The sequence below is a fragment of the Polypterus senegalus genome, chromosome 1, assembly GCF_016835505.1.
Source record: "Polypterus senegalus isolate Bchr_013 chromosome 1, ASM1683550v1, whole genome shotgun sequence".
Lineage (NCBI taxonomy): Eukaryota > Metazoa > Chordata > Cladistia > Polypteriformes > Polypteridae > Polypterus > Polypterus senegalus.
In genome coordinates this window covers 60,419,985-60,446,116 of record NC_053154.1, presented here as the reverse complement: position 1 = coordinate 60,446,116, position 26,132 = coordinate 60,419,985, and the positions used below count along the sequence as shown (strand labels likewise).

The 26,132-nt window shown below is 34.6% G+C and overlaps 1 protein-coding gene across 2 annotated transcripts in view; it reads left to right on the top strand.

The window, feature by feature from the left end:
- The first annotated feature begins 3,280 nt into the window (after positions 1-3,280).
- The window catches only part of LOC120526467 (Wilms tumor protein homolog), a 41,270-nt gene continuing 18,418 nt past the window's right edge, over positions 3,281-26,132 (top strand). For both annotated transcript variants that reach the window (XM_039749643.1, XM_039749636.1), the window contains exons 1-5: positions 3,281-3,953; positions 8,298-8,420; positions 8,888-8,990; positions 15,462-15,542; positions 25,041-25,140. In XM_039749643.1, coding sequence (XP_039605577.1) covers positions 3,560-3,953; positions 8,298-8,420; positions 8,888-8,990; positions 15,462-15,542; positions 25,041-25,140 — 801 coding nt within the window. In that variant the 5' untranslated portion in view covers positions 3,281-3,559. The remainder of the gene's footprint in view (positions 3,954-8,297; positions 8,421-8,887; positions 8,991-15,461; positions 15,543-25,040; positions 25,141-26,132) is intronic.

Sequence of the window (26,132 nt, the reverse complement as noted above, 5' to 3'; positions counted from 1 at the left end):
GATGGCATATTCGTGTGCGGGCAAAGCTTCTTACTGGCGCGATGCTTTTCCATAAACTTTTTTAAACGGGACGCGACCGTTTACAGCACTCAGCCTGCATGATCTTTCGCAGCAATAATGAATTAATTAGCATCAGTAGCGCTCGTGTTAAGTGCCTCCCGGAGCGGCAAGCGCATTTCACAGCAGTACCCGACTTTCACTCCCAGTGCGTCTACTTACTGCTTTGAACTGCAAGAGGGAGAAAGTCTGAAGATGCGGGGTTTATTTTGCCTGATTGTTCGCCTTACACGCGCTGGCGATGCTGAAGGTCTTTGCACCACTCCGGCTTGCAACATGACTACCTTACTAGGCGCATTTAAACAAATTCTAATAATATCAGAAAATAATGTAACTGGATCAGAAATCTTTTAATCAGTTCAACATTTTCAGCGTGCACGTACAAAACAGTGAGCAACACGAAAAAAAAAAACAAAAATTCAAAGAAAATTGTTTATAAATACTCCTAAATGTTATGCGATTGATTGGCCGTTGTAGCGCTTTCATCCCTGGGATCGAACACTTTATTTTCATACAAACAATTTGTATAATGTTGATGCTGAAAGTTGCTAGGTGGCTAATAATGAAATCATTCGAGAATATAAGACCCGTAAAGTTGACAGCTCAATAGCGGATATGTATCAAACCAGTAACATTTACGTTATACGCTTTGAGAATCCTGTATTCTCTTATTTACAGTATTTACAGAACAGAGGATACACGCCCAAGTTTGGGACAATAAACTCAGTCGAATTTTCATAGCTTAATTTAATTAACCCCTTCGAAGCAGTTGCCTGCAGAAAACTATCTGGCCATTAAACTTACGTGTTTAGAGGCTCACAAGACAGTGATTTTATTTCATTGACCAGGGATACGATATTTGATGCAGTAAACTCGAGCAAACATTTATTTGTGATAAACATTCAAAGTGCGACACGAAATGTTTAATGTTCATACTATGGAAAATGGAAACTGTTTTTAAAAACACGCTTTCTTGCGAAAAGGACTGTAAGTTTTTAAAAAATAAATTATGATTATCTAACAATAAAATATAGCAATTTGATTTATTTATTAAAACACGTAGGGGCATTTATGTTGATGATCAAAATGTACATTTTTCTGATGAAAAATTGTCGCCTTTATACAGAAAAAATATTAAGGCAATTTATTTGGGCAACCCATAAAATTCATTCACTTATTTATTTTTTTTATTACTGCCGACTTAGAAGAAAGTGTTACCTGTTAAATGTAGCTATGCCGCTTACTTAGTTATGGACAATTTATTACATTGTAGATTTTTTTTTAAAGTTGAAAAAAATTACATTAATTTTTTACACCTGCAATCCTTTATGTTTTCTTTATCGTTCTTTTACACGAAAGCTAAGTTACTTTTAAAATGTATTTTAGAAAACACTCGCCTAACTCCATTCTCCTTCTTATAATTTAAATTGTATTATCTGATTTTGTTACAGATGAGTCAATTGTTTAGCATTGAAAACGTTATAAGCCATTATTTTCTATTGATTTCATTTTTTACATAACGAAGAACCAAAACATCTATCTATCTATCTATCTATCTATCTATCTATCTATCTATCTATCTATCTATCTATCTATCTATCTATCTATCACTTTGCTAATCTGTGCTTAAAAGACTGTAAATGTTTGTAATTTTAAACAGTGAGTTTATTCTATATTTAATGACGATAACTCGTTTTATTATGCTGTAAGGCATATGGATTTTTGTTTAAAAAATCTGAATTGTCGGATATGTCTTAGTGTTTTTTTATGCTTTTTCAGAAATAAAAAATAAACGATATGTGCAAAAATACAGTGAAAGCGCAGATTTTTCACTGTCGGCTTCCTCCATCAATTCACCTTTTTTCTTTTACTCGTTTTTAAAAGTTAGCTATGCTTTTTAAACAACTGGAACACTTTAGTTTGGATTGAACATTCTTGATGTGGTGCCTGAATCCAGCGAACACTTCCCGTTAAAAGCGGCACAAGGCAACTTTGGAATTGTTACATGAGATCCTATAATCCTATAGCAGCTTCACAAATAATTTACTGAAAACGCGAGATATGAAAAAGAGAGACCTAGAATAGAAGCATTTTTCAGATATCATAGAATATCTGAAAAAAGTCACAAATATTAATTTACTATCTATTAGTATTCCTCTCGGATATGAAGTTAGCAATGATGCGATGAATCGGACTCAAACTTAAAGTACACTCCATGATTTAAGAGAGAACGCTTGTCCCTATATTTGTAGTCTTAACAATAGCGTAAATTAAAATTAAAGTCGAAAAATATCTAATACATGGGTTAAAATTTTAACGTTAAGTATAAATCCTTTTTGTAATTTTAGGTTGATAGGTAATCGTGTAAGGGGGAAGAAGTGGCAGTGGTCGGATCTCTGCGTGAAGAAGCGCGCACAATATTCTAAATACAGTACTAGTACATCCGCAAAAACGAACAGCTACAAAAAATAATAAACAATGCCAGCGAAAGAAATTACATACGCAGTCAGATTTAGTAAGTTACTTTGTTTCAGGATTTGAACAAGTCCCATTATACAAAAAAAAAAAAAAATCTTTGAAAGCAGAACTTAGGTTTAGTCTCCTTAAACTAATTTGTCCTGAATGAAATAATTGTTACTCACAAACGGTGCTCTCCATAAGATGGAAAATAAAATAAAATATTCGTAGGCGGATCATCGGGCTTTGTTTAAAAGTAAGCAGCAGCCACTGTGACACGACATTTAAGTAACGGTACTTACTCAGATGAAGAAAGAAAGAAAGAAAGAATACCACTGTAAGCAAACTCGGACTTGATGTTAGTCCAAGTCACTCTGCCTTTAATAAGCCTAGTGCCTCACACATTTCTAAATAACGCGTTTTATTGAATAATAGATATGAAAATGCTAGTGTTGTGAAGTGCAATAAGTGGAAGTGTAGGATATGACCTGAACTGGACTTAAGTGTGAAGATGTTAATGTTAAAAAAGAATTATTACTCCCTCCCTCATCACCGCCACCCATTCCCCCCAGCCACCATCCATCCTTGTTTCAGCCCTTTGTTTCCAACTGATAATAATAAAAGCTAAACTCTGGTGATTCTTGACACTGAACGGAGTGGTGTGTTCATCATCAGTGCCGCTAACTCCTCCTACCTGAGTCAACCTCAGCTTTAGAAACTCCTTTGCCAACGACGCATGAGCTAAATCCAAGGCAGCTTCTGCACTTAAGCAACTCCCCGAATCTTTCCCCTTCATTGACAGTTTGGGAGGAAGCAGGCGAAACGTTGGTGCTTGAGGATAGTAAAAGACATGGACAAGCAGTGTATTGCTTAACTTCAAAAGAGAGAGGAAAATAAACAAACGAGCAGCTGTATTTTTGAATTAGTGGCATCTCTCGGACCTTTCTTCTGTTGGGGCAAGGATTGTCTGTAAAGAAATAGACATCGGGACATTTGTATTTTACTTCATATTAAATATTTATTTAAGAAAAAACACGTACTAAAAATGGGCTCAGATGTACGAGATTTGAATGCTTTACTACCTTCAGTGTCCTCTCTTCCAGCCGGTAATGGTAACTGCAATTTGCCCGTTAGCAATGCACCTCAATGGGCTCCTGTGCTGGACTTTCACCCAGGTGCACCTTATAGTTCAATTGCCCCGCATTCGTTTATTAAACAGGAGCCCACCTGGAACTCCACAGACCAACATGAAGACCACTGTGGCCTAAGTGCATTTACAGTTCATTTTTCAGGGCAGTTCACAGGCACTGGAGCCTGCAGATATGGACCCTTTGGAGCCCCACCACCAAGCCAGGCGCCTCCCAGCCAGTCACGCATGTTTTCAAATGGACCGTACCTGCCTAACTGTATGGAAACCCAGTCCGCGAACAGAAGCCAAGGTAAGCGTGTTTACGGCAGATGCTCTCTAAGGCAAGTGCCTGGAAGAGTCACCTTTTAGGTGGATGCTAAAACTCTTTAGTTACTGTAAAACTGCGCAAATTAGTGTGCAGGAGTGGGATACATCATTCTACAACACTTTCCGTTAAGTTTGCACTTGTAAAAGTTTCGTGGCAATTCAAAGCGTAACTTCTACCACAATTTTACAAGTATCGCTTCAGTAGCTTATAAGTATGCAGGATACATACACAATACAGTAAGTGCTTTAAAAATAATAGCAGTACTTCAGCACAGTCAAGTTTAACAAAAAAACAGTTAACTAATGCAAGAGCTAAATACTTGCTATCAGAATAAACCTTAGCACTTGTTATTAATATTTTTCCCTCTAAATTAAAATGGGAGAGTGGCTTTAGTACTGAACAGTAAAATTGACTGGACTTAACTTGTTTTATGTTTCCCCTTTGCAATTTCTCCAAAATCTAAATTCGACAGTTGTACTGGAAATAAAATATCGGATTAGCACTTCACACATTTACTATGAAAAGGCAGTAATAAGTATAACCTAAGGAATTTATACATTAAAATAAGACTACTAATGTACTGCAAGAAGGTCAACAATTTTGTATTTCGTGTGAAATGGAATAAATAATGTTCAGTGGAATGGATTTGACATTCATGGTCAGCTTCTATCAGAAAATTGGAGTTTGTTTCAATTTTTAATATTCTTAGAGTTTTGATTTTAGTTAAATACAGTCGATATGTAGAGTAATGATATATTTTTTGTGTCACCCTGAGGTGTGTTGTATTCTGATGAATCTTTACTTGCTCAGCAGCTGTCAGTAGGGTACCTGACACTCTGGTAACGGTGCTGCCTACAATACATAAACGTAGCTTAAATTTGTAAGAGAAAAAATGATAACAAAACAGCTTTTGGCTTATTTCTTAAGTATGTGTAAATAATGATTTTAATTAAATTTACATATAAAAAAGGTAAAATCTTGAAAGTTTTGTGAGAATATGTTTTAATATTTTACATCTATCTATCTATCTATCTATCTATCTATCTATCTATCTATCTATCTATCTATCTATCTATCTATCTTCCTTATGATACCTATTTTACTATTTATCTATACATCTGTGTTACTTATTACTTAAAAAATCACACCAATGAAAGGAAATAATCTAGTCCCATTCAATAAGTATTAAAAAATGCATGATAATTTTCTCAAAATATAATTAGAATTATTGAGTTGTTTAATCAAAACTTTTGGTTTCATTATCTTAATCCATTAAGATGACAAATTGTTTACAGAATTCTTTTTTTTTTAGGCTAAATTTGTTAATTGAAAAATGACAAATTGTTAAATTTATTGGTATTAAAATATGCGTGCTGCCGCTAACATTCTAAATATCAATCACTAGCTATTGTTAGTGGTGTTCTGATGGAAATATAATAAATACAGTCAGCTTACAATCTGCTTACTAGAAATTATGTCTTAAAACACTAAAGAATGTATAATAAATGTAATTGTTTTGAAAATAAATTAAATAGACTGTTTTTTGTATGTAACATTTTTGGCAACTTTTAAAAACTTGGTCTTATGTTTTATTATAGAGATAATAAGATATATAAATATAAATCAAGTAGCATCCCTAAATGTAATTTCAAAAATAAATGAATTGGTTGAATCAAATAGTTTGCTCATTTTTTCTTTTAAGGATTACTTTTTAATGACTGAAGGTGTTTGAAAAATAATATCTAAATAGAAACAATGTGCAGTAGGAAATGGCAAATCATTTCTTATTGATGGTGTACCTCTTATAGTTTATCTGTATCATTTCAAAACGTGTAAAAATATCAGTTGCCAACAAAGTGCTTCTAATTCATTTTTGTAAAAATCAATACCTTTGGAACATTGCAAAGGAATTTCTTAGAAAACAAAACAAATGCTGAAATGCAATATTTAAGAGCATCTCGGGTCAAGTGACAAACTGTACGCGGAGGTCTTCTAAGTAAATTATCTTCCCATGTAACTATATATTCAAACTAAATGTAACACAAATTTTTTTTTTTAATGAAAGTGTTATATTTTATAATTTGTCATATAGGATCAGCAGTTTAAGACAACTCAGTACAGCTACAAATGCATAAAGAAAAAATAATTCCTGTTTCCCATTAATTTATTCAAGGTTAAATTTCCGCACTTAGATGTGTTCCTGCTGTGGGAAAGATGTCACTGTGGGAATGATTTTCTATGAAAAATAAAACTTTGTATGCCTGGTCCATTCCTCCTTTTAGGCCTTTCTCCTGCACTCTTTTGCCGAGTTCTCCTTATTGCCCAAATGTTCTTTAATGACAGTGAGTCACAGTCGTACGGCTTACTCAATAATTTTCAGCACATCCTAATCAGTCCTGTCTTTGGTCAGATCCTAATTAAAGAGACCTTGTTATCAACAGTTTGTTCAAAGCGTCAACCTTCTTATCTCATTGCTCAAGTTTTGGGTCAGGCAACACCGGAAAATGTATCCAAAATTCAGTTTGCTTGGAATATTCTGTTGAAGGTCATCAATCGCTCCAGCAAGCCAAGAATAAAGAATTTGTTTGAATGTTCCACACTAAAAAAGTTAGCTTTTACGAGTTTCAGACGATGATAACAGAAAGGCAGAAGCAGCTGTTAAATAAAGGTTTCTCAGGGTTCAGTCGGATGGTTAAGATAGCAATTCACTGTAGAAAAAGCAGATCTGACCCTTTGCTTTCGAGTCAGCAGATAAAAAAAGGCGCATTCTTATATTTAACTTCAAGTCAGCCAAGATAGCAAAGTAATACATCCTCTGTAAATATCTGTGTCCAATGTATGCAAGTTATTGTTGAAAAAGGGTGGACTATATATGTAAAATAAATGTGTGCATTTCCTGTGGACAATGTGTACCATTAATGAGTGTTTATGCAACTTGGAAATAAAAATGTATGCATGCTGTTGATTATTATTCACATTTAAACAGAAATGTAGTAACAGTGTAGTGTGTCAAATCGGTAGGGACAAAGTGGTACTGCTATTTATTTGTGAAAAAAGTCAAAATAAGAATTTGATTTAAAACACCATAACATTGTTTAAAGTGTTGAACTAGTTTGCAGGAATTTCTTAGTTGATTGTGATATGGGGTACATGTCTCTTTTATTGTTGTTAAATAACCAAAATTTATTGTGCTATTTATTCCACCATCCATCCAGGAAAAAAAAAGAGAGTCTTAAATGAACGGATTTATTTTGGTTGATAATCATCAGATGCTCATGAGTTGCAAGCCCGCATTACAAAAATATGACCTTTTAATTAGTTTTCTGCTGAGACTGTTGTGAAAGTGGTTTCATGTAATTAATGAAGCTAGTGGTGAAATGGCTGATTTATGACAGAGAGTCACTTTGGGGTCAGAGGAAGATATTACTCACTAGGCTCTTGTAGTACCCTTCCTATATTCTGTAGTTTGTTTGTTTTTAGGAAAAGCAATTTTCCCTTTTTGGTGGGAGGCGATATTACCACTGGAACACTTATTGAATGCTCTTTAATACTTTAGTGTAAGCAGACAGACACTGACAAGTGTAAATTTATGGTTAAGCTGCAAAACAGTTAAAGTAATTAATTGTTAACAATGACATATCAAACTTTTTTTAACAAGCATTAAGCCCAATCTTGCTTTCTTTCTTTATTGCTGAATCTTGTGCATATAGTACACAAGGTTTAAAAGTTCCTTTGTAATGTTCTGAAGGTACAAAATAGAACAGACTGCAATGTGAAAAGGTTTCTGTTTTTTTTCTTTTTGCTTTGCAAAGCAGATAGTTAATGTTGATAATGGCAATGTATGAATTAAGATGTATTGGTTACGGATTTGTCAGCTAACAATTTCTTACAGCTGTTTGATTTTTCTAACTGAAATAGAAAGCTGTAAAATATATTTTATCAATAATAATATGTCATGCAGGGGTGCAGAAAGTTAACCTTGTTTTTATTTAACGTGTTAATGCTCATTGTGCAATATCATGGCATTCTAGTTGCTGTCTTACACCTGTTGCTGCTGTTTTTCCTGCAATTATGACCAGGAAAAGAAGTAAGAAAATGGATATCTAGATATGTGGATGAATGAATATTATTAGCAAATTGACTTCCTCCATAATTTAGGGCACATTTGCTTTATTTAGTTAATTATTTAAAAAGGTGCACTATTTTTAGATTGCATTTTTTAAAAAAATCTGTCCACCGAGAAACGTATTTCGCAATCTGAAACAAATGGTTGAATATCTATATACAACATTTGGTTAACTTGATCTAATATGTATTTCTTTACAGGATACAGCTCTATGACCTTTGATGGGACTCCCAGCTATGGCCACACACCCTCCCATCACACAACACAGTTCTCAAATCATTCTTTTAAACATGAGGAGCCCCTAAATCAGCAGACAAATATAGGTAATGTTCACTTTTTACCTAAATATTGTGTGTGTATATAAATATACAGTAAATGTACAGTATGCAGTATGTGTACAGGCGTGTGTTTGAGTTTATATAGGTATATTCTATATAGTGTGTATATTTACGTATATTCTATATAGAACACGCACACATACAAAGCATAACAAAAATGTAGGCATTAAGCCAACAGTTACATATAACACATGGATACATTTAATTCTGCAAAAGTTAATTTTTTTTAACAATGATTTACTATTATTTGTAATATTTATGCTTTACGTTAGGAAAGGAGATAAAGAATAACGTAAAAGACTTCATCAACATGCAGTTTATTAAAAAAGGCTTTTGTGATAAAACTTTTGCATGTTTAAAATAGGTAACATATAAAAACATGTCTCAATAAAACATTTCGTGGTATCATAAGAAAGACTGGTGATTTGATTGATAACTTCGTATTTTTGTAGGAGACCAGCAATATCCGGTGCCCCCTCCAGTTTACAGCTGCCACACCCCCAATGACAGCTGTGCCGGAAGTCAGGCCTTGCTGCTAAGAAATCCGTACAACAGGTATGCTTTATAGCTTTCTCGTGATATGATTGAAGATATTTTAGTTTTGTCTATTTACATTTTTTGAAAGTATATTCGCTTGATGGCAACCTGATTATATAATCTGATATAATGAGATGTCAGACCCAATATTTACTCTTCTATATTGTATGTTATGCAGACATCAAAACTATCCATTCTGTTTGACGGTTATTCCTTTTATTAAATCTCAGATTATTCAGAAAAAAAAAACATTTATGCAAATTTATTGTCTTTGCTGGGTCATATTCTGAGTTCATTATGAATGACTGGATAAAATAAAAATGTCTGGCTTTGCATTGCTGTTGAATTCACAGTACTTGAGAAAAACTCTGTAGTGTAATTAAGTTTCCAATTTCTAATGGTTTTCGTTTTTAAAAAGTAATAAAATGTATATTCAGATTGAATTATAACAATGTATGAAATGGAAAATGCATTAAATATTAAAATTGTTTATTGTACACATTATTATTTTTGGTTTTTGCCTGTGGAAATAGCATTTTTATTTCGTGTATATATTTGTAAAAGGTCTTTTTTATTATAAAGTTACTTTTTACAAATACAGTTATGATGTTCTCAAACATTGAAAACATTCTGACCTTAATAAGAAGAACACTGGAATATAACACCTTACATTTATCTTTGTTTATTGTTTTTTTCAACCATGAACAGATCAGATTGTGTGTCTCTAGGCCCATAGTGGCAAATATTCATTGAATGAAATCCATGATCTACTGTTCGCTTGCTAGTGGTATGACTTAGTGCATCATGAAATGTGAGCTGAGGATAGCTTATTTATAGGTAAATAATGAGAACTGGCACACTCCTACAATAGTATTTATTTTTGTCTGCATGTGATGTGTAGTTGAGGAAAAATAAACTGTTAATGGTCACATGTTTATGCAAAACCAAAGGAAAAAGCCTTGAACATATATTTCCCAGAAACAACTTCAGAGTTGTGCTAGTAATTGATGTTTTGCCTCAAATTCTGATAACACTGCTCTTTCAGCCGTGGCATTCAGCTTTTTGTGCACTGTGATTCAGAGTATCCTCCTCCTCGGCAGCATATATAGTACAAAACATGAATCTCATTTTGGATTGCTCTGGAAGCTGTAGATTTAAATTTAAAAAAATAGTTTCTTCTATTGTACACAGTCACCATTTCCCTCGCTTTCTGCTCAACTCCTGCCTTTGCCTCTTCAACATTATTCGTGGACACCTGATCCCTTTTGTATTACATTTGTTCATGACTGTCCCTTGTTCTGACCCTAAAAATAACCCAATATGCAGATTAAGCATTTTAAAACAAGCTTATTCTTGAAGGTCCATAGTGTGTGCTGGGTTTCATATAACATAACATAACATAACATAACATAACATAACATAACATAACATAACATAACAAAACATAAATCGTCCTCTTTAAAAGTACAAGTCAAAATATAATGATTTAATTACAGAGCTACATGTTTCTTTTACTATTTTCTTCTATAATTCAGTTTTAATGTTGATAAGATCCAGGTGTAAATAGCAATGTTCACTTGTGAGGAGCAATCGTCTTCTTCTTGTTCAAACCTGTCAATCATCATTAAAGTTGATCAATGGCTAATTAGTAAATATTTATAAGCAAGAAACAAAGGAAACTGAATCCAATGATGTAATTAATAATTCACGTTTTTTTAATATCCAAGAAGTTTTCTGATGGATAATTAACAGATTACATCAAAACAAGGCATGAATAAGGCACTTATTAAGGGGCTAACTGAATCAAAAACCTGCCCTGTTTTGCAATTCTTTCATCCCTGATAATGCTGTAGACTCTAAACTATGTCCACCACAAACATATTTCTTAATGGTTTCTCTTGCAAAATATCGTTACCTTTTACTCTAAAATGTGGAATATTAATAGAATTGATGAATCATCCTGAAAAGTCGATAATGTCAGAAACAGCAAGGCAACACTTCAGATAAAAGTTGAATATATCATGTTCAATTCTCTCTTGTAGTAGGAAACAAAAAGGACACACATTTGAGCAATTTTCTCCGGATTTCTTCAAGTCTGTTCTATTGAGAGAAATGATTATTTTTAATGAAAAACATTATGCCATTTTTAATATTTTCCATCTTATTACATTTCCTACATTTTCATACATTTCACAAATACTAAAAGACTGAAGCATGTTATTCAATAATATATGTGGAGCAAGGTAGACTTCCACCTGTTAGGTGATATCTTAAAGTGAAGCTGGTTAACAGCAGATTGGGATAAACATGTCAGTATATTTGAAGAGGTAACTGGAGACCTGCATACTTTATACTGTACTCCATTAGGTATCATCTTTAATGAAGTAATAATTAATCATTAATAGTAATAACCGCCATCATACTGGAGTCTTTCAAAGGATTCTAGTCCATGCTTGTTTAATGCCTTGTTCCTAGTGAAAACAGAACAGGGTCAAGCTCCTACAAACCTGAAATGGATTTAATGGAAATGGAAATTATGTTTTATAATGAAAATATTATATGAAAGGTGTTTAATAAGAACAGACAATCAAGCTTGTGTTTCCAGCATTTAATCAATGAGATAAATAGTTAATGCATGTGACAAGAAGGACCGGCACATTGTCAAGCCTGCAGTGTATTGCTGAATCAATGCTGGGGTTAAGAGCTGCATAAAGACCCTTGGTGGGACAAAATAAACTTCACTTTTTTTCTATGTTGATCTCTTTTCAAATTTTTTTTATTTTAAGTAGCTATTTATCACACATTCAATTCGATTGTAATTTTTTAAAAGTTTCAAAATAGTCCATAAATAAAAATTATTTTTACATTAATATGGTATTTGGAGAGATAATAAAACCTTCTGAATGCCAAATTCTTCTTGATTAGAACTTGTGACTCAGCATTTCATAAAACTGCAACTACAAATATATTTTTCAGCCACAAACCTCTTCTGACAAAACAGTTTTTGTGGTGTGTAATTCTCACCCCTTTCCCCCCACACCAAGGTAAAGTCTATGAAACAGAACAGAGCTTGTTAACCTCTGATAAGTACATTTTAGTCATAGAGCAGTTAAATAGATGGAAAGTAAGATAAATTTTGGGTGACAAGATGAATAAATGAAATGCTTGATGAAGAGGCTTAGCAGAACAAAAACCAGTTGAGATCGTGGAGGAGGCCCCCTTATAAATGAAGTGTCAAAAGAAAGAGAGTTGAGAAAATCTCTTACCATAAAAAAAGAAGTATCAGGCTGACTCGTCTAATAAAAATTGGGGAACTGCAGGAATTAATTACAGCTGCGTTACAGGAAGAATTTGTGGAATTGCAAAACACAGTGGCACCGACCAGCACGAGCTTCTATGGCGCATCGTCAAACGGCAGGAGAGTCTTAATAATTTCAAAGCTGATATCCACAGTCCTACAGCAGCGGTAATAGCACTTCAGGCAGTATAATGGATAACAGTGTCCTGTGCCAGTGACAAATGAGATTGAGTGTGTTTTTTTAAATTGATGTAATTAAACTTGAAAAATGCAAATGCACACAGGAGTTTGTCCAAGAAAAGGTTATTAGGCTGTTTGAGAATGACCTTTGATTTTTGTTTGTGCAGTAATTTAATGTTCTTTATTTTCTCCAATGAAAAGTCAGAGATGCAGTGATTTAAATACTTTAAGCCTTCTTACAAGGCTAAATGATTTTCTTGTGTAAAAGATAAGTATTTGTTGACCTCTGTTAAATATTATCATTCCATAAAAAGTTAAACAACCAATTTAATATAATTTATACTATGTTTTAAAATTTTAGAACTACTTGCATAATGCAAAGAGGTCAAGTATGAGGTCAGAAATGTAACCCACAGAGGTTTTTTTTGTGTTTTCTCTAGTGAGAGAGACACCGTATCATTTACCAGCAGTGCGGTCAAAATGACGCATCTTAAAAAGAGCAGGATGTTGCAATTGAATTTTTGTGGAGCGATGGTGTAAGGAGTGCAGAAATTCATCACAAATTATCAGCACAGTATGGTTTGAGTGCATAGATGGATGAACAAGTGTCTATCAACATGATCTACTGTGAGGTAGACTGGCTTATGGTGGGGCCTCAGAATGAAGAGGTGATATTAGCATCACCAGTTATTTACGGTATATTAGCTCTGGTCATGGTTACAGCTCCATTGAATTTCACCAAAGTTGTTGGCATTAGTCTAAAGCATAACTCTAAGGGATCTAGCTGGCCTAAGTCAGGTGCATTTGACTTTGTGTTTTTTACTTAGAACTGTGTATAGTAAGACATCTTGTTTTCTGGCCTAGTCTCTGAGCAAACTGAAGTTTTGTTTATATCTCTACTGGTCTTGGCTTAGACTTTCAGTAACTTTAAGAACTTAATTAAAGTATGTATATATTCTAGTATATGCCTAAGTATATGTATATTTGCATTGTGTCTTTGTATTTTATTAAATATTCTCTTTTACTTGTATTATATTTAAGATGGATTGAGGTTGTCAATGGGAAGTGTGCTATATAAAAGTGAAAATATTCTCTTCTTTGTGGGATACTGATGTAGTCGACAATGCTGTAGACTCAAAAGATAGATTGATACCAAGGTTGGCACCGCTCTTTATGAGTCTTTGAGGTCTTCCTGTACTTGCTTTAGTTCATTGGCAACCCTAAACTCATTCTGAAATGACTCAGTGTGGGTCAGCACATGTAAGTTTTCACTGCAGTGGACAAGAATTCTTTCCTGAGGTGGTCGAACCCTTACACTCAATGCTGGTTTCACATCCTGCCACCATCTAAGTAGGTTCTGGATACCTACCCAGAAAGAGACAAAAAGCCAGCAGCAGATTAGTGATGAATCAGAAATTATCCACCACTTGAAGCCAGAAGCTTGTAGTGTATATAATTGTCCACCATGTAAAAATAGTAAGATAGTAAGATAATAAGAATGCACTGTACAAAGATCAGACTGACGGTGTAGAGCAGCAAATGGACCTGTGATAGAAATAATGCACTTGTGACTAGTATAACGCATTTGTGTATATTGCAATATGCTATTGACACACACACATGCATTATATATGTTTATGTACGGTATATATTAGTCCATGATAGACTGATGTCATGTCTTTTAGGATGGACTTCAGCCCCCTGAAGTAGATTTAAGAAAATGAATGGATTGATACATAAGCATTGTGTATATTTTTTTATTTAAACTGCAAAATTAAAGTGACACCTTTCAAATTTTATCAAGTAAGAAATCAAATTAAAAACTGACTAAAAGTATTCACTGGAAACAAATTTGAGAAGCTCTTTTTTCCATTGTGCTGTCTTTGTATGGTGCAGTACTAGGCAAAACACATCAGCAGTCTCATCTATTAAATTGTTGCTTTCTTTCATGAAGGTTAAAGAAAGGACAATCCCTAAGAAAGGAGTGGATTTATAGTAAAACAAGATATTCACTGCTGCAACAGATTTTCCACTGAGACAGGCTATTTCCTTACTATGGCAATTCATCTCTCACATTAGGCATTATACTGAGGAAGAACACAAAATCCTCCGGGTGTTAACAGCTGAGGTGGTGGGATTCTTTATCCTACATGAAACTGGTCAATAAACGTTGCATGGTCAAATGACTGAAAGGCCCAGAGGCATTTACGCTTATCAATGCTACTGTATGTTAGTTAATAATGGTAGTGACGTATTTGTAGTAAGGGAAAAGCTTTTACATTTGTATAGTGGTGGGATTAAAACAATCTATCACTCCTTTACATCTTTTTTTCTTTGTGTTGCAAGCATTCTTTGCATACGAGATAAATGGGTACAACTTAGTAAACAATTTTCCTTTTTTTAAATGTCCTGTGGTACCAGTGTGCAGGAAGATGCAAGATGTGGAGTTTTTTTGGGAGGGTTCCTCTATTTTTGGCCCTCTAGAGCTGCAAAACCCTAATTTCTACACCATTTTAGGGCCATATGATGAAGAGTAAACCAATAAGCATCTTCAGCAAAGATTATCAGAAGGAGTCGAAATTGTGCTTGACACATCTATTGACCCCAGGTCCCACCTCCTTTTGGGAAATGAGGGGTCAAAGCTAATCCTTTTTACAAATGATTTGAAAAAATTGATATTGGTAATATAGATAAGCGACGTGTCATTTTATGTGATTTTCAGGTTGCTTATCATGAGTATGATAATATTTTTCATATTGGATTCTTTACTGGTTGTTCTTGTTCTTTAAGAGCTATTAGCAGGAGCTTAAAAATGACAAATTTCAGACATAAGCATGTGGGGTATCGTTTTAGACCATGTCAAGGTCATTGATTACAAATATAATGTTACTTTTACTTTAATTTTCTGTTACAATCAAGAACATTTAGACTTTAAACATTTAAATTGAAGCATACATTTTAACATTTTAATAATTCTTTTTTATTATTTTTTTGTTCTTATTTTGCAACAGTGATAATTTATACCAAATGGCTTCCCAACTTGAGTGCATGGGATGGAATCCTGTAAGCACTCTAGGCCCCTCAATAAAAAGGTAAGTAACTTGTAATCCTTTATTATTAATGTGCAATAATTAGGCACTGTATTTGCTTTAATAAGGTATTGAAATTTGAAAGCCTGTATTGATGCTTACTACTATTTTATAATCTTTTTCAGTCTATCTATCTATCTATCTATCTATCTATCTATCTATCTATCTATCTATCTATCTATCTATCTATCTATCTATCTATCTATCTATCTATCTATATATCTATCTATCTATCTATCTACAATACAGAATTATAATATGATGGAGCTTATTCTGACAGAATGAAATCAAGTCAAGTCCCAAACCCAAAGGGGATCACAAACCATCACAGGGTACAGACCAGTAGACTTTTGTGTCAATTTACAGTCACCAGTTAATATAACCCTCACGTCACTGGGATAAGGGTAGACAGTAAAGAGACCCAGAGGAAATCCATATAGACATGATAAGGATGTGCAAATTCTGCAGGGACAGTGACAGAGAACGGAATTGAACCCATGTCCCTTGTTGTGTGAAACTGCTGTACTACCCCAATTCAGCTGATCCATTTTAAGGTTGTGCATCTTGCACATTTAATTACAAGACAGTTACCAACTTTAGGTAGGGTACAAGTCCAATGCAGGGCACTCTAGTGCATGCTAACTCAATTGAGTTTGGTTCATTTAAATTTTTCAATAGCTCACTTTTTATAGAGCATGAGGCACATCTACAAATACAACATAATTAATATCAAATGAACGACAGCGTTGCATGCAGTTGATAGTGCAGGTGCCTCAAATCCAGCATCATAGTTTTGAATCCTGTACCTAGACACTGTGTCAGGCTAATACATTTTGCCATATCTACATGAATTTCTCCCTTGGATATTGGCGCTTCCCTTCTGCATCCCAAAAGCTGTGCCCACAAGAGTGAGCCCTGTGAGGGACTAGTGTACCATGCAGGGCTTTTCCATGTCTTGTGCCTGAAGCTGCTGAGAAAAGTCCCACTTTTCTGTGATCCTAGATTACAAGCAAGTTTGAGAATAATATGTATGCATAATAAAACAAGCAGTGGTTTGCACAGATCCTTCATTTCAGAGAGTCTAGACATCAATCCTTGCCTGGTCAATTTCTGCATGGAGTGTTAAGGTTCTCCCAGCATCAGAGTGACTTCTATTCTGGGTTCTGTATTCTTCCTCCCACTTCTTCCAAACACATGTAAGGTTAACATGGGGTCTGTAAAATGGACCAAGGTAGATGTGTGCACGAATGTGTTCTCCATTGGTATGATAATTTGTCAGGTATGGTTTCTAATATTTTTTTTTTAAAGGATCCATCTAGTTTCAAATTCATTTAATGAAATAATACATCCAAGAATGGACCGAAACTTATTTGGACATTTTCAGATGAAGAAATTCTTCCATATAATCTAGATATTTCTTTGTTAAAGTGTAAAATTTTGCACTTTATATACAACTATTATACATATATTCTCTAGTTAACTAAAATCTAATTTTAACCTAAATTAAAAATATTTAAGTATCTACATGGTGGCACAGTGGTAGTGCTGCTGCCTCGCAGTTAGGAGACCAGGGTTCGCTTCCCAGGTCCTCCCTGCGTGGAGTTTGTATGTTCTCCCCGTGTCTGCGTGGGTTTACTCCGGGCACTCCGGTTTCCTCCCACAGTCCAAAGACATGCAGGTTAGGTGGATTGGTGATTCTAAATTGGGCTTGGTTTGTGTGTGTCCTGTGGTGGGTTGGCACCCTGCCAGGGATTGGTTCCTGCCTTGTGCCCTGTGTTGGCTGGGATTGGCTCCAGCAGACCCCCATGACCCTGTGTTCGGATTCAGCGGGTTGGAAAATGGATGGGTGGATGGAAGTATCTACATGAACTGTTAAATATTCTATTTTATGTAATATTACAAAACTAGTATGAGAACATTGAACTTTTATCATCCAACCCTAATTGTCGGGTATTTTTTAAAACTAATGTTTATGGTCAATAAAACTAGTCTCCATATGCCTGGGTTTCTTCTGTCTTCAAAATCCTGTAATGACAGGTTCTGGACTCCATGACCCTGAACTATATTAAGTGGATTCATTCATGGATGGATGAATTAATGCTTAATACAATTTTAATTAGTTGATAACCTGGATGTGACAACAACTCTATCGAGTTTCCTATTGAGATGAAGCCAAAGATCATTTTAACTTCAAGAGAGAGGGTGTCTAGAATGGATGGAGTGTCACTTGCTAATATACGTGGGTTCTCTTAATATAAGCAGTGCTCCAGTGATGAGCTGCCCCCACTAGGAACCTCACACACAAACAAGGGTCCTCATCCCATGTGGAGATAAGACAGCAGCCATTTTAGACAGTTGAGCCAAAGGAGAACTCCAGTTGCTCAAGTGTCTAAACTGTCTTCTGACTGTGAGGGTGTCTTTTCTGCACTTGAGATTTGTTACACTTATTTACTCCAACCGTGAAGAGGTTTAGGGGGATTTTGGGTAGGCATGGTTGTGACACTGATCTATTGAGTGTTCATTCCTAATTAATGTGTTTTTTTAAAGCATGATAATTAATTCACATTAGCCTACTTAATTATAAACTAATACATGTTGATAACGGCTACCATAATTTTAGTTATTTAAGTATTATATTTTGCAATATTACAATCCTTTATATTTCAAAGTTTAGGATTGGTTAAAAAAGGAACCATACTCTCTATGCTGTATTATATTCAATAGAATTTTTCATCTTAAGATATATGGCGTACCGGGAATTAGTAATGTGCCAGTATTGACTGAAGTTCAACCTGCAATAGCAAGTAGGAGGTCGCCCATGGATAACTGTAATAAAACCAGAAAACAATGGAGCTGCAAGGCACGTACGGCACATACTGTACAACAGGCTCGGAGAGTTTTCAGCTGAGTCATAAAATGAGTTTACTCAGTTTGACTGCAGTGATGCAAACACAGATTTTTTCTAAGGCCTGCCACTATACATTGTTGGGACTTTCAAACAATCTCAAGGCACTAAAACACATTCTTTATATTTTGCACAAGTATCTACCATATACTCACAGTTTTACAAAAATAGACTTCCAAGTTAATATTGTATGGTTATGTAATTTCTAAGAGCAGGAAATCAAAGTTACATACTTTATTGTGAGAACACCAGAGTCCATGTATAAATGGCACTGAACTTGTCAGTATAACTATGAGCCAAAAGTCAATAACTAACAAATTATGCAAAGGGGAGCACCATAGTGCAGCTCCAGGGTCCTGGTTCAGATATTATCTTGCACACTGTCCATGTTGTCATTGCTTATTCTTAACTTAAATGTATAGATTTTCTCTGGGTATTATGGTGTCTTCTAAAAGATGTAAAATAAAGAAGACTACTGTTATACAGAAATAATACAAAAAGCAGACTCCTAAAGACTTTTTAACTCATTTGTGCTCACTCTTAGTAAATGGAACTTTTAAAGCCAACAGAAATATAGTCGAGAAGATAAATATAGCAAATACCCCTATATTGCCTTTCCTATGGGCTATAGGTGACCCTCCTTAATTTGAAGTTTACTCATTTTTTTTTTAGTTTGGGTTTAAATGTGAAAACTAAAGAAAAGGTCTCTCCAACTGACTGGGACACATGTGCCACCTTCTAGCTTCTTTTAGGTCATACTTCAGACTATGCATGGTCAAGGACAGGGTGAAATGGACCTTTATTATCCTAGAAAGAGGAATTCAATTGATTGATTTGTATATTACAACTAAATGGCACAAAATATTAACAAAAGACAAAGTGTATATAGTAAGATAAAAAGAGAAAAATGGACATTTGCATGTAATATACTATGGTGGGCTGGTGCCCTGCCCAGGGTTTGTTTCCTGCCTTGCGCCCTGTGTTGGCTGGGATTGGCTCCAGCAGACCCCGTGACCCTGTAGTTAGGATATAGCGGGTAGGATAATGGATAGATGGATGGATGTAATATAAAGTTCAAATCCAATTGATGAAAATGCTACAAAATATCTGCATTTAATTTGTTCGACGTTGGGTGATTATAAGTCTAATTACCGTGCTAAAACTGAATTTGTAGTGTACAGAATGAGCATGGTGGTTAAGGATTTGATTAGGCCCTTTAAGGCTATGGCCTACTTAAAGCTACATTATTGACAGCCCTTCTTGCTTGATAGACATATTGGTTCAGGTGCAAGAGCAGTGTACCCTCAAGAAGACTGAGATTTAATATAAGCTGTTTAAAACAAATCCTTATTACTGAAGCTGAAACAACAACAATATCTATTAACCACTGAAACAGATTAACAATTGTGGGAGCCAACTAGTTTTTGCCTGCTTGTAAGGCTGAACAACATATGCCATATGGGCAGTGAGCTTGTTTGGTTATACTGTTTAAACTGACATCAACAGTTACTTCATTACTACAGTTACTACATTATTTACTACATTACTACATTGCTTTAGTTACTATTCAGTTTCTACAATAGCTTAGCTAATAAATCATTTACTTAATTGAAGACCCTCACTTGCTGCAAAATAAAATTAATGGAATCAAACCTAAAGTAGAAATTACTAAAATCATTTGAAATAAGAAGATAGTCAACAGCTACAGTGTTTTTAGAGCCGGCAGTCAATAACTCTAAGCCTCCCCATATGTCAGGACTATTTTCCATCACTTGTCTTTGCCTTGACTTATTAAGTCTTCTTCTATGCAATTTTGTTCTTCTCTCTGTTGGCTCCAAATTGAAATACATTTTGTTTCTGTTTCTATACTTTAATTTAGGGTTTATTGTCTGGGTATATTTTGATTTATTTTAAATAACTTTGTCTTCACTGAAACATATTTATCTAGAAATAGCTGACTTACTGATGGCCACTGTTCTGTTTGTAACAGCATCATAGTGAGCTGCCTTTCATGTTTATTAGTATTAGCTATGACTGATAGCTTTGTAGAAGCTGGGTCATATTGTTATGTAAGTGTCCAGGACCTATCAATTCCCTGTCATGCAAGCTTTTATAGTTCAGACTGAGACAGGATTCACTGCATGTATTGATCTTGATGTATTGTGTAAAGCCAGGAAGATCATTCAGTGTGCAGATATTAAAATCTCCCATAATTTAGTCCTATATCAGAATGTAGATCATTGTTAACAAAAAAAAGTCTGATCTGATGTATTTGTCAGGATAAACAAAATGGTCTTACCATACATTGAGTGCTAACTTTTCAGTGTCATTTACTCAGGCTTTGTGCTTTATTATTTACAGTATATGAGATGGGTTGCAGAATTTACCATTAATGTATTTGCACAGTCCTCCATCTTTACTTCTTACAGAGTTTTGGCTCTGTTCTGTCCTCATTAGAATAACCCCCATAAGTCAACAGCTAAACTGGGATCCATTGCTGTTAGTCACTTTTGAGACAGGCAAATTGTTTAGAACTGATGATTCTCTGAACGATATTGCATACAAACTTGGTATTCTTCTGCTTGTTCCTAATAGTGTCATGAACCTACATGCATACATGCATGTACATGCATCAGGTGCACTGAATGAAAAATTACCAGGGGGTAAACAATAAAAGCAGAGAATGTGCTGAGACATTGTCAGAGAAAGACGAGAGTTTGAGATACCAGGAAAACAAAGAGTAAAACAAAAGAGATACTTGAGAACATGCTCAAAGGCATAAGCTAAAATCCAAATGTCATCTAAGCCTTCTTTCCCGCAACTAAGCTAAGCAATTGACTGGCATTTGCTTGTTTTCGTTTAAAAGATCAAGATTAGAACGTTCCACCTGAAATAATAACTTCTTTAGTAGTCTCCAAACAATGATGTCCCCAAATAAGAAATCACATCACATAATCAGAAAAATACAAGATAATGTTGTCCTCGATCAAAACAAACCTCTCAAATGGCAAAAAAAGTAATGTCACAATGGTAAAAATGATCAACACCAAGAAGAAAACTGCAAAATGCACCAAAATTGGATACATGATCTAATTAGGTTAAAATGCCTCAGATTAATGTGAACAAGAAGATAACATCATGACAAATAGCTTATTCATTTACAAACATGATAGACTACAGTGGCAAACAAAAAGTTTTCTCTTCATCCAATCGCATTTTCTTATTTTTTCTACTTGATCTGACATATTTGCATTGGCAGCACTCTTGTGAATTTCTCCTTGGGATTAATAAAGTGTCTATCTATCTATCTATCTATCTATCTATCTATCTATCTATCTATCTATCTATCTATCTATCTATCTATCTATCTATCTATCTATCTATCTATCTATCTATCTATCTATCTATCTATAAGTGGTTGTGAACCTTCTTCATAAAGGAGCCTTGCAATGGGAAATCTGGGATCAATTGGTACTCCCTGTTTGCTTGTTATCCTGGCATACAGGTTTCTGTTTATATCCCAACTCATGCAAGATGCACAGTTGTTACAGTTTATTAGAAATGTAGTTAGAAATGCAATTTCAAAAATGTGTCTGTCATAAATATCCTTCAAAGTATATGAATTATAATTTGTACGTATTCTAACAAAATAAAAACAATGGATCAAGAAAAGAAAATACAAAAACAAGAAATAAAAAACACAGGTGATATACCTAAAACTATATGTTTTCCAATGTAGAACCAACATAGAGTAAAGAAACAGCCTTTAAAAGACCAAGCATCCTTGTGCTTTTGAGGGAAACTAATCCCCTAGTTGTTCAACACTGAGACCTTTTAGCCAAAGAATTATTCAGTATAATCGTGTCAATAAACACTACAGGGGCTCCTTTATACTAACAGCAATAAGCCTGCATAATGCCTCATTGGGACTGGGGCTGCCATGTCAAGTATTGTCTTTCTTTTTAATTTTATTGCTTTATAGTCATTCTGGTATGTGTTCGGACCGAAATGAGTGTATAAATTTATTTATTATTTAATTTATTTATCTACCTGTTTATGTATTTATTTATTTATTTAAAAGGCTTCTGTACAAAGCCAACTTTCCCTCTGGGGACAAATGAAGTTCTATCTATCTATCTATCTAAAGCTATTAATACAAAACAAGCTGAAAACACTTAACTAAGTACTCATCGTATAGCTGAAAATGTATTGTTGTCCATAAATCATATTATTTTTCAGAATAAGCACATTGCCTTTTGAGTTGCACTATCAGGTGGAATTATGCTAAACTTCTGTGTTTGAACTCCATTCTTAAATTTCCTATAACAGGGCTCCTGCCATATATGTTCAGTAGATTTAGTGCAAAAAAATAGGTGTAACACTGCTGCTGTTTAAACACCACATGCATCTCCATTATCCTCCTTCTCCTGTCCTGCTGTTACATTTGGCTGCACTTGGTCTATAAAATATTCTGAGAGGACAGGCAGGCAAACCAGATGTTAAAGTGGTGAGAGCAGTGGACAATAACACTGTAGAATGGTCTTAGCTTTGTGATTTCTACTGCTTGTGCCATTGCCTTCATAGCAAAAGTCAGTAATATGGACAACATAACAAAGATCCATGTAAAAAGCAGGCAGAAGTTCAAATCCATGTCAGGTGTGGATAGAAACAACAAAAGGAGCAGTTGTCAGAAAATGTGATAATGGTCAGATCCTAATAAAGTAACCGGGACATAGCGGATAAACAGAAGCAAGGTCAAACTTCCAAAAAACACAGAGCAGGAAGACAAAACATGGAAGTGCTGTATATATTTTAGTACTCATAGGATGTTAAGATAATTAAAAAGTGAGATAAGGGCACATGTAAGTAGTTTGTAATTACCTGCCTCCACAAGAGTCATGACTGCCTAAAATAATTTCATGATGTACCTGTTAAAGACACGCAGGGCCAATTGTGAGTCACACATGATGAGTGCTGTCAAAGATTTAAGGGGGTCAAACAATGGGTGTGAGCAAGTCGAAAAATAACAGTATGCACGCATGAAATGGAGTGAACGTTCAGTCTCTCCATGTGTTAGAATGATGCTAAAAACATTATTTTTCTTCAACACCATACCTATCATGGCCTGTTTTGCCTTTCTTTGATGGCAATGTATTTAAATGAAAAAAATGGATCTTGTTTCCAGCTATAACCAAAATTGATCCCTTTTATATGAGAAGCACACTTAACAGAAACGATGTTCTTAAAGGGAGAAAAAAGTTGCATGTATTTCTAAAGCCAGTGAAATTACTGAAATTTGTGGTAAATAAACAGGGTATTCCTTTTTCTAAACGACTAGTTATCAACATACTCTAAAAACTATAAAAACATAAATATCTATCTATCTATCTATCTATCTATCTATCTATCTATCTATCTATCTATCTATCTATCCATCCTTTAGCTGAATCTATAAGGCAGTGTGAACTAAAGATGTCATGCTATCACAGGGCACACTTATTTAAACTCATTATTCACCCAAATTTAGGGCTGTTAACTAATATAAAATGCTTTGTTGCAAAATAATGGAAGAACCCCCCTTGGGGAAAAAAAACAAGGACATACTAAAGAACGTGGAGGCTCACACTATGACAGCATAGAGCAGAGCTAACACTACTATAAAGATAAAAGCTGCAAATATTATTTGCTGAGGAAGCCACCACTAACCCAGACTGCTCCATAAAACTACATACTTTCAGATAGTGAAATGTTTATGGATGACAGAAAATCTCAGGTACATCCATACATTTATATTTGTGAAAAATCATAGAAGAAAACAGCCAAACTGATGCTTCTGATGAAAGCTACAGTACAGCTTATCTAGAATCACTGGTTCCATGAATCTTTAGTTTTCACCTTGGTAGCTGCTTAACAACAGAATACTCAAAACTTTTTAATTTGGTAATCCAATATAAGTTTCTGTCATGCTGAGACCTGAAAAACCTTTCAAATTGATATTTTTACATATATACTGGCAGAATTCATGTTCTTATTTGAGATGAAACACAGACAGTATGTGAAGAATTTAGAAGTAACCCGAAGGAAATCCATGTAGACAAAGGAAAAATGTGCAATAGATAAGTAGCTGGGTTGAGAATCAAGCCTAAGCCCTTGGAGCTATGAGAAAGCATTATTAAACACAGTATAAAAAACATTGTTAAATGATCTAAACTATTCTATTCTATTCTATTATATTAGAATTAAGTGTATTCAGTAATAAATTCATGGCTTTAGAAATGGATGCCCAAGTGGATGGTTGGATAGATAACATAACACAACCTAAATTACAACACCATTCACAGAGACAACCATTGGAAATCACCATGCAAAATGTTCAGAGATACAGTAGTACAATATGTTACCATATTTTCATGAAATGAGTGTCTTGGATTCCTTGTATTATTCAAGAGACAAGAGAAAGGCTAATATGTCTGCTCTTAGGAATTTCAGTGTCTAACTCCACACCTCTGCTTTTTCATTGTGTTTCATTGTGATTTCTGGTTTAAGGAATTCCTTTCTGTAGAGAAGTGTACAACTGATCATTTTTCTGCTTACAGCCATGCGACAGGTTATGAAAGTGATCACAACGGTCCGATGGTGTACAGTTGCAGTACCCAGTACAGAATACACACACATGGTGTTTTCAGAGGCATCCAGGTTAGTAGCTCTGCCAAGTGTTTCAGAGTTCATCTAAAGGTTATGGGCTTGTTTTCAATGGCATTTCTCTTCTGTTTTGTTAACCTGAACAGAGTTGTCAGATACTGACTCCAAGGTCAGTCCAAAAAATGAATCCAGTCCCACAAGTATGCCGAGTATATATTTTATATCATAAAGACATCTTGCCTTTTTCATCATTATTTTTTTGCATTAACTTAGTTTGAGTAAATATTACAACAAAAGGAATTAAAACAAAAAAAATGTTTACTGTTGAACTGGCAAAGCAGTTTATGGAGCAACTAAAAACTGTATATAACAACAACAAAGAAGAATAATTGCTTCTAAAGATCCAATAGCAATAAAGATAGAGTTTCTCCTTCCTTTGCCAAAATTAATAAATCATTAAAACCTAATTTAAGCCATCAACATTTTGAAGGCAGAGATTCTCCAGAGAGGATGTCTGGATATATTTTAGACTTAAATGTACTTTTTTACTCCCCTCCTTCATCCTACCACTTCTTGTTTTAACTTAATTGATCTAAAAGTACATAATTTAACAGAGTGGGAAGTCCTGTAAAATAAAATACACATCAGAAAAGAAATATACATTGAAAGAAATGTTTCATCCGGGGCATTATTTCCTATGATGCTGCAAGGAAATGGCTTTTGTCTGACTATAGTTAATACTGAGTTAAACTCACGGTACATCTAAAAAGTTAGGAATATACAGTAAGATGTGTACATGAACACTTTAATTCTATTAGTGTATACAGTCTGTCAGGGTAAACCACAAAAAAAGAAACAAACAGCCCCACCCGGACCATTTTTTTGGGGATTTAATCTGGATACCTGAGGCATCTGGTTCCAATTTAGTCAGAGCTAACGCCCACCCCCCAGCTTGGGTGGGAAGATTCTCGGTGAGGTCAACAGATAAAAATGGTTTATAGCTTTCTCACTTGGTTTATCATTTACCAATCAATAACTTCTAGCTG